The sequence below is a fragment of the Tiliqua scincoides genome, chromosome 2, assembly GCF_035046505.1.
Source record: "Tiliqua scincoides isolate rTilSci1 chromosome 2, rTilSci1.hap2, whole genome shotgun sequence".
NCBI lineage: Eukaryota > Metazoa > Chordata > Lepidosauria > Squamata > Scincidae > Tiliqua > Tiliqua scincoides.
Window position 1 is genome coordinate 108,218,056 of NC_089822.1, and position 14,215 is coordinate 108,232,270.

Genomic DNA, 14,215 nt, shown 5'->3' on the forward strand with positions numbered 1-14,215 from the left:
ATAAAGCACTTTCGTGCCACCAGGAGAGGAGGGAGCCTGGAGGCTGATGTGATCCCCGCTGAGCCGGAGCAAAAGGTAAGCCCACCCCAGTTGAACTAGGCCAGTGTGGGGGTCTGGAGGGGCATGAGGAGGATGGGAGAGAGGTGTTTCAGGGTCGGGGTTAGGCAGGCAGCAGGTGGGGGGGGCAGGGCCATGATTTGGCACTTATGCCGGATCCTGTCCTCGTTCCCAGGCAGCTCAGTGCAACTCTGGGATGCTCGGATCCGCACTACCTCTTTAGATGGGGCAGTTTCAAGTAGCCCAATGGGTGCTGCTGCCGCTTTACCCAGGGTAAGGGGAAGTGATTCTGCTTGCCCTGGGTTTAGCTGCAACTGGCCCCAACCCTGCCTTGGATGTAGGGCAGGCCCACTGGCCTGCCTGCTTCAGGACAGGTTAGGATTGGGCTGTGAGAGTCAGAAGCACATATATGAATAAGGCAGATGAGGAGAGGTGCAGTATGTGTTTTATATCGCAGCAGCTGAGATGAATTCAGACATTAGGATGTATCCCTATAAGATGTTTGAACCCATTTCTGTCCAGCCCACAGGTATACACATTTGATCCCTGTTGTGTATATGCAACATTGGGCAGAAATTGCTTAAGTGTGCACCTATGTAATGTGATGTGTGAATGTAGCTGAAGCATGTTTGCAGATATAACATATGGGTACATAAAAATGAGAACCCAAATAGCCATGGTTCCCTATGAGTATACACCTGGGAGCAAACCCAGGTTTGCTGCTTCATAATGTGAGAGTCAACATATGTCAGGCCTCAGCAGGGGTCACTTTCAGCCTGTCGGGTTCCAGGATTTGGGGCTGTTGCTCTTGGAGGCCAGTGGCAAGGCTGTGGCCCAAAACGTACAAGTTTAAGTTCCAGAGAAGGCCAACCAGGATCTAGAGAGCCAAGAGGGCACAACTCAGTGCAATGAAATGAGGAGAAAGGCAAAGGCATATATGGGCAGCAACAAAGCTTTTGCAATGGAGGTTATAATAACTGGGAAGGGGGAATCAGAAGGAAATGCAATGCAGTGTCCACAATCATATTCACACAATCAGGGCTTGAACTTCAGCGGTTTCTAGATAGGAAGGAAGAGATGCATAATGATGCAAACAGAGTAGGGAAGAAAGGAGGGGAAGCAGGATCTAAGCATCTTAGGAGCCCAATACTACCTTCTGTATCCACCTTGCCAGTGTTTGCACTGCATGTGAGGGTGAGGGTGAGAGACCAGAAGGCCTGGGAGAAATAACTACAAATACTTTTTACTAATTCCTCCTTGGGCCACCTGGCATTATTCCCTCCTGCCCTTGAAATGTTCTCTTCGCACCTCTTGGCCCTAGACAGACAGGTTTGCTACCCAGTGGGCAAGTGTGTTGCTGTGCACCAGAGCTGCCCCAGACAGGAAGATGAACCCTGAGTTCACATCCAGCATATGGTTGGGGAGTAATGGAGTGTCCAAACAAAGAATGCTGCAGGAGAAGTTCCCAGCAAAAGCACCCAAAAATACAGAATACAGAAAATTTGGGGGCAAAGGGGGGGGGGATGGGACATTCATCACATGGGGTAAATGAGAGTGTATAGAATTGGGTAAATGGTGTTGGGCTGGCTTTTGGGATGTAATTGCTCTTGGGGGCTTCCAGAGGAGCCGCATTCAATGAGAGAGGCATGTGACCTTTGACCATATCTACCTATCTATCTGCCCAGGTGATATCATGGGGACAGCTCTGCAGAACCTGGACCATCTGGTGCAGATGCCCAGTGGCTGTGGGGAGCAAAACATGGTGCTGCTTGCCCCCATCATCTATGTGTTACAGTACCTGGAAAGCTCAAGGCAACTGAATGAAAATCTGAAGACTAAAGCACTGGGTTACCTGCAGACAGGTCTGTTGGTTTTTTTTTTCTACTCTAGCTAAATTCATGGCAAAGCCTTCTTATTACCTCCCTGGCCAATGCCTCCCTTCCAATCGTTATCATGATGTCCAAACAAAGGACAGATGGACTGAGGATGGAGATCTCACATGGACTATAGCCTATCTATGATCAGATATGGACCAGTTATATGGAAAGCTCACGGAGCCATTTGTTCCACAGCTCTTAATTTGCAATATGGTCTGGATAGCGGTTGCAGGTTAAGTGTGCATTGCACTGTGTCTGGAGGAGTTTCACTGATTGCACTTTTTTTTTTTTTAAATACACAAGGGTACCAGAAGGAACTTCAGTACAAACATAACGATGGCTCCTACAGTGCTTTTGGACAAAGTGATGAACAAGGCAATACATGGTAAATACTGTACTTGTCCTTCTACAATATTGCACGACAAAATTATTTGCCCTGTATGAACCTTTTGATCCATAAGGTTTCTTCTGTAGTCCCACCACTAAAAAAAAAATCAGAACTTGTATAGTTTTATAAACAAAATCAAACGTTTTGATCCCAACCTTGAGCTGCATAAGGCTTGCAGAGATGTAGGAGCCAACCAGATCAGGAGACCATGGTACAAGCCACAAAGGTGCTAGCCCTAGACTCAACAGACCCCAACACAGTCTATTTCCTTGAACTGGGACCCCCAGAAATTGCTTTCCTGAGCCAAATTCCCCTAGGGAACAAGCTGCCTCCACAGCAGGGCCCTCACACCTGCCAGCAGAGACAATAGGAGTTGAAAGAGAAGTGATGGAGTGCTGGGTTCCAGGTAGAGAGGACTATCTTTTAAGGTTCTCTATATTTCAAGAAGGTGGTGGAGTTTGGGAAAGGTAGTCTTGCCCAAGAGTTATATCGGGCTCCTTTGATCTCCTGCACTTGCTGGAGCAAGATTCATGGAACTATCTGAAGTTGGGAGACTCCTGACTGGCTGTGTCTGGATATAGGCTTATGCCTTCTAGGCTCTTACTCATAGGCAGGACAAGATAAATACCTAGAAATGTCCTGCTCCTAAAGTTATCTTTCCCTCCTTCCAACCTCTTGATTGCAATTCTTTTAATGAACTGATTACTCATGGTTTAAACCTTTGTTTGCTCTCGTGTTGTATCTAGTGGGCTGTGGGGGGGGGAAGAGTCACCAGCTATCCAAATCTCTCCAACTTGGCGACCGGGATGCGATGTGATCCAGCATAGAGCAAAATTGGGATATCTTTGAAACTGCCATTTCTAAAGATAGTCCCAGTTCACGCTCTCAGTCTTCATTCCTTCTACTTGGCAAGGAAGAGTTCCTCATTGCTGAGGTCCTCTGGAAACACACCTATTTAGCAGTCCCCCCCGGAGAACCCTCTAAGGTTCACTGCTACTGCACTGAGTGTTAACTCCGCCTCCCCTGTTAGCAACTAATCCGAACTGGATTAAAAAAGACCAAAATAAATCATAGAGCGATCTGCTGAATATTAAAGGAGAAATCCTAAATAAGTCTGAGTTAGAAGAGAAAGGAATAAAAATGGACTGGTGGAACGAAATGTCCTGCTCCAAGGAGCTTACAACCTCAGTTTTGAAACCCAAGCCCACCTGGCACCTGGATGTGAGCCCAGGTGTCACTGCTCCCCCCCCCATTTTTTTTCCTTTGGTGCCGTGCTCGGTTCCTCCTACCAGATGTTCCCTACCATCTTCATCATGGTGGCAACTGCCGTTGCAGCTCTGATTACATTGGGCTGCATCCATTTTCTCTTTCTCATCCTCGCTGTTCCTGTTTGAGAAGACTATCAAGAAAGACAGGAAGAAATAAATGGGGCTACTATAGTACTCTGCTCCTCACACCTCTTCTTTTTGCTGGTTTTTGCATTGCTGCTGTTTTTAAAGGATAGGCCAGGGAGTGGCAGTAGCTGAAATCAGAGATGCTAGAGAACAGGGTGGAGGGTGGGGATGAGAGGCCACTCCCTGAAAGGGCTCCCTGGCATTTGAAGAAGGAAAGAGGAGAGGCAATGGTGGGTAACAAACGGGGGGGAGGGGAGAATGGAAGAGGCAAGGAGGTAAATATAAATGGAAGTTACACATTCTTAGGATTTATTTGGGCTGGAGAGGAGGCCTAAGCATTCAAACCTGAGGCTTCATAGGAAAAGAGGTTGCTGAGGAAGGAAACAAATATATTTTCTGGGCCACGTCACGTCACGTTGGCATCCTTTAGTCTCGGAAGACTCTGGTATCGCGCTCTGAATGGTGGTTCTGGAACAGAGTGTCCTCTCCAGTGCGCGAAGCCTGGGTAAAGTAGGTATGGAGGATAGGTTGTTACCCATGCAGCAAATCCCCCCTCTCCACGTCGCTGAAATGTTCCAATGGAAAGGCAGAGGCCAATACGGTTGGTTCCAGCGGCGTCGCAGGAGTTGCCAGAACGTGACTGTGTTCAGCCATGAACTGCCTCAGGGACTCCGGCTCCTGATTTTGCCTCGAGGTTGACTCCTGAAGCCTTTTGCATAACTGGATGTAGCCACAAGGCAGTGGAGGTTTGGGATCAGAGTTTTCCTTCTCTCAGATGAGCTGCCTTCCCAGGCTGACGAGTCCCATCTAGCTGGTGGCTGTTTAGTCGCCTCTTAAGACAAGTACAGCCAAACTGAAAGCCTATTCTTATCCCCAGCCCCCAGGGAATTTTCTGGGCAGGAGTTCCAGAAATAGCAAGGGGAAACGGGCAGAGTTCTACAAGAGAGCAGGAGACCTTGTGGCATCTGAAGGTGATAGAATTTTTGATTAAGGATAACAACCCTGAATCAAGACCACCTGATGTTGTATAAACAACCCTTTGATATATTTTCTCTGTCTCTTCCTAAGGCTGACAGCATTTGTGCTCAAGTGTTTCATTCAGGCAAAGCGATACATCTCAATAGATGACCAAAACATCCAGGATGGTCTGAGGTGGATGGCCAGTAACCAGCAAGACAATGGGTGCTTTGCCAGCATGGGAAAACTCTTCCATACGGCAATGAAAGTAAGTCTCAGAAGAAAGGCCTGTCAAGGAACATGGCAGTAATTCACTAGGCTTCTGCCAAGACCTGGCAAGCCAACACAGATGTATCATTTTACTGACACCTTTCAGAGGTCTTGGGTGCTGGAACCTGAATTATGGGACCTGGTCAATGTAATCTTCATCGGTGACAAAGGGGGACCTTATCTTCTTGTAGCCCATTCTATTAATGAATTTTTTTTCTAAGGATGATTTTAATTTCAGAGACAATACTGTGTCACTCCAGGACAGGAGTGCTTTTGAAGAGGAGGAAAGCAACTTGGAAAATGGCAATCCTAGCAGCAAATTTTTGCAATTTCATGAAATTATTTTTCAGCTCATTTTAAAAATTTGATTTAGGCTATGTTCAAGAGCACATCCCTGGAGTGTTTGAAAACCTGAAGGACTCTTAGGGTTGCCAACCTTCCAGGATTGTTCTAGAGACTCATCTCCTGGATTCAGCATCAAACTCTAGATGGCTACTGCAAGCCATCCTGGGGATTTTAATAGGACCTCCAAGGATTTCCAACATTGTATCAGGCTGGAAAACAAATCTTCAAAAATAACACCAGTTAGAGTTGGCAAAACTGTCTCCTCTAGCAAACTGAATCCCCTTGTAGGGCATTTGCCCACTCCTCTTATTTTTCATTACTCAGGAGCAGCATATTATATTACCAATACTGAATTGGGGTTAGCACCAAACATAATCAATTTTCTCCATTCATTTCTGGGCTCAATTCAAGGTGCTGGTATTGACCTTTAAAGCCCTATACTGCTCTGGGCCAGGGTATCTTAGAGATCGCCTACTCCCGCACAATCCGGCTCGTCCTCTTAGGTCATCAGAGAAGGCCTTTTTACAAGTGCCACCGCCTAGGGAGGTACGTGGGGCGGCTGCAAGAAATAGGGCCTTCTCAGTAGTGGCACCAACACTATGGAACTCCCTTCCCCTTGACTTAAGAATGGCTCCCTCTCTTGAGACCTTTCGGCGAGGCCTGAAGACCCTTCTGTTTAAAAAAGCCTTCTGAGTTCTCGGCCTTTTAACATCTTTTTAACATCTTTTAATATTTTTTACAGGCCTGATTCTTTTATGACTTGCTGCTGCTCTATGCTCTTTTTACCTATTTTTTACTCTGACTACTGTTTTTTATGATGTGTTAATATGTTTTTATTTGTTTTTAAATTATGTTTTTAATATGTTGTAAGCCGCCTTGAGTCCCTTCGGGGAGAAAGGCGGGGTAAAAATAAAGTTATTATTATTATTATTATTCCTGTAATCTAGAAAGCCTAATCTAGAAAACCCCATTTTTATCCGTTCCTGTAGGAGTTGGATATTGGAGGGTTTCGCTTTTGCCTTGCATGCAGTATAATCTCACAGGAAAAGGTCTTCCTACCTTTTCTCAATCCTTTCTCCATGTGATTCACAGGGGGGTGTAGATGATGAGATCTCTCTTTCTGCTTACGTCACTGTTGCGCTCTTGGAGGCCAAAATGCCACTTGAGGTGAGTGTTCTTGAGTCCAGCCAATCAGCTGATCTCACCCAGAAGCATTTGGTGCACAGGGGGACTTTGACTTACCTTTTGGGGGTTAAAAAGAACTGTAACACTGCAACAACTATAAAAGGAATAGGCTTATTGGCCTTTCTTTCTCACAAGAGGTGAGGCAATGATTATCAGGTTTCATCCAGAACTTCCCAACAATGAGGAACTCGTTTGCCTTCCACCAAAACTGGAAATGGGCCAATGACTTGTGAATCCACATAGGGTTTGGTGTAGATGGCATTCTTTTTTCCCAAAGAAATAGTTAGTGTGAATAAATACTTTGCTTTCCAGTGTTTGTTCCTTCCCCTGCTCCACCCCCAGATAGCCCAAACATATATCCTGTGACCCACAGGACTATATCCACCCTGACACCAGTTTTCTTATGATCACTTCCCCATGTCCAGCACCTCTGAGTTCCATCTCGTTTGTTAAAAGAGTGTTTCCTTCACACCCAGGATCCAATGGTGAAGAATGGCTTGGACTGTCTAAGGAAGACTGTCTCCAGTACCACTGATGTCTATACACAGGCGCTGCTTGCATACGTCTTCTCAATGGCTGGAGACAATGCCATCAGGCAGCTGTTACTTGCCAAGTTAGATCAGCAGGCCATCAAGTCAGGTACTGTATAAAATATATAAGCCAACTTCAGATGTACTACCAAACCAAGGTTTAGCTTTATAAGCATGAAGCTTGAGCTCACGTACTCCATCTTTGTGCATACAGATTGGGGTGGGAAACTTTGGTGCTTTCATTCCTGGTCCAAAAACAAATCACAATTTGTTATTGCAGCTGGACTCAGCGAATTGCAGCTTACTGTAACCATAGTTTGTGAACAAGCCAGGATATCAAACCAGATCATGCTGTCACTCATGCAGATACTTTTGTTTCATTTCATAGTTAGTCTCAATCAAAAATGCAAGTTAGAACCCTCACAACACGAAAACAGCAAGTGGATGGGTGAGGAAAGAAATATCACTCTCCCTGATAGACAGTACAATGGATAGTTTGGAGTGCATTATGGTGATCTTGAGTATTTGACCCTGACAACTGTGTGACATCACTGCTGAACACATTTCCCAGTACTGATGTATGTTCACTGGAATGACTGCAGATTCCACTCTAATACCATTCATAGTATAGACCAGCCATTTTCAACCACTGTGCCGTGGCACACTGGTGTGCCATGAGTAGTCCATTGGTGTGCCACAGGAATTTGGGGGAAGGTAATTTATTAATAGGGCCAATGGGAGATGTGAGCCCCCACTGGCAGCATGGTATACCTTGTCAATTGTCAAAAACCTGGTGGTGTGCCTTGACAATTTTAGTGCCTTGTCAGTGTGCTGTGAGATGAAAAAGGTTGAAAATCACTGGTATAGACCTTAATGCCTAACCATTGCCCCAAACTTAAAACGGCTGTTCCACTAGCATACCTGAGGAGGGGGGAGGGTTGGGGGCAAATGCCATGAAACACCACCCAGCCAGGGGCACTGCCACGGCCCCTCCCCACCATACTTTGGGGGGGGGCGAAAACCAGAAGTGACCAACCAGAAGTGACCTTTATAGGCCTTCCAGGGGCCTCATCCCTCCAGGTCTACTGGGGGATGGGGAGGTGCTGCACAGCCTCTCCAGCCTTCAGAAGGCCTAAAAATGTCACTTCCTTTTTCTTCTGAAAACTAGAAGTGACGTTTTTAGGCCTCCGGGCTTCAGGAGGGCAGCCTTTTGCAGTCCTGGCCCCAGGCAGCACAGGGGCCAGGATCGCAATCGGACTGTTCCAAGCTGTATGCTTTGCTTTTCTTCTCCTATAGGGGGTCAGATCTACTGGAAAAGGAAACCTGCCCCAACCGCCAGCCAGAATCCTTGGTCTGAACCTGATTCTGTGAGAGTGGAGCTGACATCGTATGTATTGCTGGCTTTAGTCACAGCAGAAACTATGAGCCAAGAGGACAGAGGGAAGGCCACCGGCATTGTGACCTGGCTAACCAAGCAGCGGAATGCCTATGGAGGCTTTGCCTCAACTCAGGTAACAGAGTTCTTCTCTCACACTGTCAAGTCAAACACCCTACCCCAGCAGCATAGCTAGAAAACACCCTACCCCAGTAGTCACAGTGCTAAGTTTTGTTGGCACCTGAATGTGCCGTGCAAGCAGCCCCTCCCCCTCTCCTTAGGAGCCATTCCTGGAAGCTAGAGCACAATGGAGGAGACACCTCGGTTTTGCTCTCGCCTGCTGGAAGGACTCCAAAGGGAATTGGGAAGCGCTGCTTGCACGGCTCGTTCAGATGCCTGCAAAACTTAGCACTGTGACTCCCCTCTAGCCATGTTACTGCCCTGCTCCACTTCACCCCACCCCATCTTGCTTTCTCAAAGATCTCGAAAACAAAGACTCGAACCCAGATAGATGAGGCCTCTGTTTAAAAATGAGCATTTTTAAAAGCTTTGTTATATCATTGTTGTGGCAGAAATTGCAGGGATTAGCAGGTGGTTTCAGAAATGGAGCTTCAAGGAGAACCTGTGTGTGCAAAGGACAAAGTGAGAACTCCTGTAGGGCAGGTGTGGCTAAAAAATAAGTATGGTACAGTCAGGTATTGTTATCTGCTGGGGTTAGGGTCCTGAACCATTGATCCAATGGGATCAATGGGGTTAGGGGGAAGGATAGCTTGTCTGCCAGCAGCAAAAACAGAATTCAGTGGAGACCCACACCCACAGCAGTTTGAAGTTCTCTACAGCTATTCTGAAGTTGCTGACCTTCAGAAGGCTGCCGTGCACTTCACAATGGTGCCTGCAACTAGTGTATGGACCTTTAAAATGGCTGTGGGAAAGCTTCTGAAGCTTTCCATGGACATTTTAAAAGGGCTCCACAGTAGTTATGGGCCCCATTTCCAAGTGCTCTGCAGTCTTCTGAAGGTCAGCAGAGACCTACAGAAGGCTGCAGAGACTGCAGATAGCCAAGAACGCGCTATGAATGATGCAAGGTAAGTGCCAGTCCTCCAGCCCATTTATAAGCAAATCCATGGATAGCAAATTGTGGGGAGCGGGAACTGACTGCACTTGTATCCTTTGGTAGATACGACGATACCTTTGCTCCAAGAAACTGGCCCCACATCAAGGTGTTAAGCTGGCTGGGTGGGTGGGTCTTGTGCCTTGCTTCCTTTTACAAGGTAATGTACCAGAGGCTGCATTGTGACTGCTCTCCTTTTCCAGGACACAGTAGTTGCCCTCCAAGCCCTGGCCAAATATGCAGCAGTGACATATGTTAGATATGGAGACATCTTAGTAACTGTGAACTCTGACAAGGGCTTCCAGCAGTCATTCCATGTGAGCGAGACCAATCGGCTGGTGCTGCAGCAGGCCACCCTCCCAGACATACCTGGCAAGTACATAGTGCAGGCCACTGGCGAAGGCTGTGGGTATGTACAGGTGAGTGACGGCTCTTCAGCCAAGAGTGGATGAATATCAAGAATTGGACTAATTAAAGTATTAGTTCTGTTAGGTTTAATAGTAACACAAGCTGTGGTGTCATGGTGGCCCCTGGCTTGGATGGCTTTAGTTGGACAAATTAATGGAGGACAGATCTATCAAATATTACTAGTCATGATGGTTATGCGCTACCTGTAGGTTCAGTGGCAGTATGCCTCTGAATTACCACGGAAGGCATGCAATGGTGGGAGAGAAGCATGCCTTTCTCTTCTACTTGTGGACATCCCCGAGATCACTGTGAGAAATAGAATGCTGGCCCAGACAGGCTGATCCAGCAGGACTTTTCTTATGTTCTTATCACCACCCCCTTGTGCACATGTCTAAGGCAAAAAGCTGCCTTGGGTACCCTTTGGGGAGAAAGGCGGAATATAAATCCAATGAATGAATTTTTAATGTAGTTGTGTTTTTCTGTATTTTTATTTATTTCTTTAATTGGCATGTTTTCTTTACAAAGCTTTTGCATAGACTACGGAGGGAGAGAGAGAAAGAAAAATTTATTTTATTTTTTACATTTTTATACCACCAAGGAGCTCAGGGTGGTTCCTCCCAAGGAGTTCAGCGTGGTGTACATGGTTCCTCCCCTTCTTTTGTCCTCATAGCAACCCTGGTGAGGCTAAGAGGTAGTGACTGGCCCAAGGTCACCCAGGAAGCTTCATGGATTTGAACCTGGATCTTCCAGGACTAAGTCCAACTCCTGACTCACTACAATTTTAGGGTTACAGAAAAGCATTTGTCCTAAAGAGCTGAAGGTAAGGGGTTGAGGTGAAGAGAAATAATTGGCTTGTAGATAGGAGAGTGCTAATGTGGCTAGGATAGATGAGATTTTTGGGTGTGGGGGGATACAATGCTACACAGCTCCACTAGTGTTCTGTTTCTCTGCCTCTTTCACATCAGACAGTCCTACGGTATAACATCCTTCCCCTGAAGAATTCCAAGACCTTCACCCTGAATGTGACAGCAAGAGAGAAAAGCTGTGAACAGCAGACATTGCCCCGGGTCCTGAACCTTAGCATCAGTGTAAGGTAACAGTATTACCAAAGTTCACATTTACCTTGTTTGGAATACAGAGTCGGCTGGATTGGTTGTGTTATGGATTGTGCATCATTTACACCGAAAGTTCTTCTTCAGTTTGTATCTTAATCTAAGCTGATGAATTTGTCTCCCTCTCTGGCATCTTGAATGCTGCAAAGGTAGCATCCCAGCCAGAAGGAGTCCTGGAATGTGTTGTTTCCAAGGTGTCTGGTGTTCATACTAAGACACCCTTGAAAAGTTATATTTTGTGTGTGTGTGTGTGTGTGTGTGTGTGTGTGTGTGTGTGTGGGTAGGGGGAGTGCTCTGGACAGCCTCCAGAGGTCTCTGTTGCTACTGCCCGGTAAGTGGGAAATGGATAGTTCAGTGCTTGCATGAGGTAGTTGGGGGGCCATTTGGATCCCACTGTGGTCCTGATGATGTCCTTGGGATTGTGATGAGAACTGACTGCAAAACCCTGTGCATGTCTACGCAGAAGCAAGTCTCATTGTGTTCAGTGGGAAAGAGCGGATAAAAGTGCAGCCTGAATTTTAGAGCTTTTTAGAATTTTAGAATTTTAGAGAATTTTAGAAAAAGATGCTAGAACATTTTTTTTTGGGGGGGGGGGGGGGATAGCTTGGTGTGCCAAACCCAATTCCAGATAGAACTAATGAGAGTTTGATCATTATTAGTGAAACAGGGAGATTTTTGGGAGCAGTGAAGGTCTTATTGCCCTGAAGAAGCAGGAGCTGAGACTAGAAATGGCTTATTATGTTCAGCTTTTTTTTTCCTCTGGTAGTTACATAGGTAACCGGGGCACCTCTAACATGGCCATTATTCAGATCAAGATGTTATCTGGATTCCATCCTGTCCAGGGAACCAAGTCCTCTGTAAGTCTGTTTTGCTTGGTATTGCCTCTCCCCTTTCACCCAAGACAGGAACCAGCTCAGATGTATCACAGGAGTCCATCCCTATGAACATAAACAGTTCTAGAGCTCCATGATATCAATGCATCAAAAAGTGGTGGCAGAATTTACCATGAATAATCAACCATTGATGCCTAATAGCCCAGTTCTATCCAGCAGAGGAACGATGGCTCCAAATGGCTACCACCAGATCCTGAGCTGGATTCAAGCAGGTTGGAGGTCTCCTAGAGGGAAGGGGACATTCTTCCCTAACCCTGAGTAAAGGCCCAGCCTGCTCAATGGGGCTTCTCGAGTCTGCACCCAGCTATTTCGCTGATGCAGACTTGATAAGCTCTGCATCAGGCTTCCAAGCCCAACACAGGATAGGATTCAGCGGGGAAGGCCTCCACTGGTCCCATCCCCTCCTGGGCGTGTCCCCCTCTGTTCTGCCCTTCCCCCCTGCCCTCCTGCCACCCTCCCCACACCCCTGTGTCACTCAGCACTTACCTCCTCTCCGCCAGTAGCTGGGACTCCAAATGCAGTGCCCATAGGGCAGCGCAGGCCCCCCCCCCCGTCTGCACTGGGGCTGCAGTGCTGGTGGCAGGGAAGCGTGGGATCAGGCTATAAGTGGAGAAATGGTCATTAAGAAGTTTGCATATTGCCCTGAGAATTCCAAAACACAAGAAATAGCAGCATTCTGTTACTAAGATGATCCTGATCCCAAGTATATTTCTGCCCCCGCCTTCTTCCAAAATGTCCATATATTCTGCTCCTGCTTTCAGTTGGCTGATTTCTTTAGTCCATTTTAGTGACAACCTCTTGTTTACCAGTTGCTACCATTTCAAGTACTGCCCAGTGAAAAGGAATTTCCTTGTGCTGGTGAACTGATTGGCAAAAATGGATACTAGCAGCTTTTTTCAATTCACTTAATAGAATTCAGCTCAGCCAGCAGTAGAGCATCCTAGCAAATAGTTTGAAGGGATGTGCCCTTCTGTCTGTTTTGGCCAAAGAACTGATCCATAAAATACATTTTCCCATCAACTAGATGGGAGACCTATCCTATTCATACATATCCTCTTCTAACATTTCTCAATAATGAATTGCAGTATATATTTTTGCAGTCAGAATAGAGCCCACTAGAACAGAAGGAGTTTCATCTGCTCTTGCAGACATGGGACAAATGTGACTCCTCTCCTCAATACCAAAGTGAGGCAACTGAGATCTTAACTCTCTTGTTTCCTGTTCACAGCTTGAGCAGCAGCCTCTTGTGAAAAGGGTGGAGACTGGGGAGGAATATCTCACAATCTACCTGGACCAGGTCAGTGCCAGGAAAAGGGATGTAGCTCTCTAATAGACTAGTGGCCCAGTTCCAACAAAGGTTTATGCTAGCGGGACATGCATTCTGCCAGCATAAACTCCTTTACAGCCTTTGCAAACACGACTAGGCTGTGCACGGGGCCTGGCCACCGCCACGAATGGCCTCTACACTCCAACAGACTGGGGACACCCACTGGCGGAGGTAAAGCTGTGCAGGGGGTAGAATGGGGGGTAGGGTGGAGTGAGAGGTGCTAATCTAGTTCCCCCTTTTAAACATCACCTTGTCTTTGCCTATCCCTCAGCTAGGAGAAGAGAGACAGAAATACACCGTCGTCATAAGTCAAGAGATTCCAGTTAAAAATTTGAAGCCCGCCACTGTCAAAGTCTATGATTACTATGAACCAGGTGGGTTCTTGCCAGCAGATTTTGACCTATGCAAAACATGGTTTGTATTTTAAATTCATTTGCTTCTCATTAAGCCTGCACAGTTTGTGGCCCCCTAGCTATGTCCTGTTTTATTGCAAGTGTATTCTCGCATGTACCCACACAGTCCCCAGGAGGTGTCTTCAGCCTGGTGAGTTATACATGTTGTGATGTCTGGCTTCCAAACCTACTTTTTGGAATGTCTAAAATTCCATTTTAGAATCCTGTGATTTGGGGGAAAGTGAAGACCGCTCTGTATGACTCCTTGCTTTTAATCCACACTTTAAGGCCTAGAATTCATGTGATGCTTCTGTCTACTGTATATAATTGTTCCAACTGCTGCAGTCACACATTATGCTTATTTGCCCCGCCTGCTCCACTTACCAAGAATGATCACTGGTCTTCCTATTTGTCCACTCTAAGGTGACCATTCAGGGGTTGAGAGAGTGAGGGAGTTCTGGTTGTGGCCAACCGTCTGCTCTAATTTCTCTTACAGATGAAGAATCCACAGTAGAATACAGTGACCCCTGCAAGTGATGTGCATCAAATGCAGGCCTGGATTCACCCTGGCACAGATGAGGAAGCCAATCTTTT

At 46.5% G+C, this 14,215-nt stretch overlaps 1 protein-coding gene across 1 annotated transcript in view; it reads left to right on the forward strand.

The window, feature by feature from the left end:
* A2ML1 (alpha-2-macroglobulin like 1) overlaps positions 1 to 14,215 on the forward strand; it is a 36,864-nt gene extending 22,649 nt beyond the window's left edge. Inside the window, exons 19-31 of the mRNA XM_066614063.1 lie at positions 1,743 to 1,919; positions 2,238 to 2,319; positions 4,785 to 4,941; positions 6,381 to 6,455; positions 6,950 to 7,112; positions 7,392 to 7,451; positions 8,300 to 8,514; positions 9,693 to 9,908; positions 10,863 to 10,990; positions 11,776 to 11,866; positions 13,131 to 13,199; positions 13,501 to 13,603; positions 14,118 to 14,215. Coding sequence (XP_066470160.1) covers positions 1,743 to 1,919; positions 2,238 to 2,319; positions 4,785 to 4,941; positions 6,381 to 6,455; positions 6,950 to 7,112; positions 7,392 to 7,451; positions 8,300 to 8,514; positions 9,693 to 9,908; positions 10,863 to 10,990; positions 11,776 to 11,866; positions 13,131 to 13,199; positions 13,501 to 13,603; positions 14,118 to 14,158 — 1,577 coding nt within the window. The 3' untranslated portion in view covers positions 14,159 to 14,215. The remainder of the gene's footprint in view (positions 1 to 1,742; positions 1,920 to 2,237; positions 2,320 to 4,784; positions 4,942 to 6,380; positions 6,456 to 6,949; positions 7,113 to 7,391; positions 7,452 to 8,299; positions 8,515 to 9,692; positions 9,909 to 10,862; positions 10,991 to 11,775; positions 11,867 to 13,130; positions 13,200 to 13,500; positions 13,604 to 14,117) is intronic.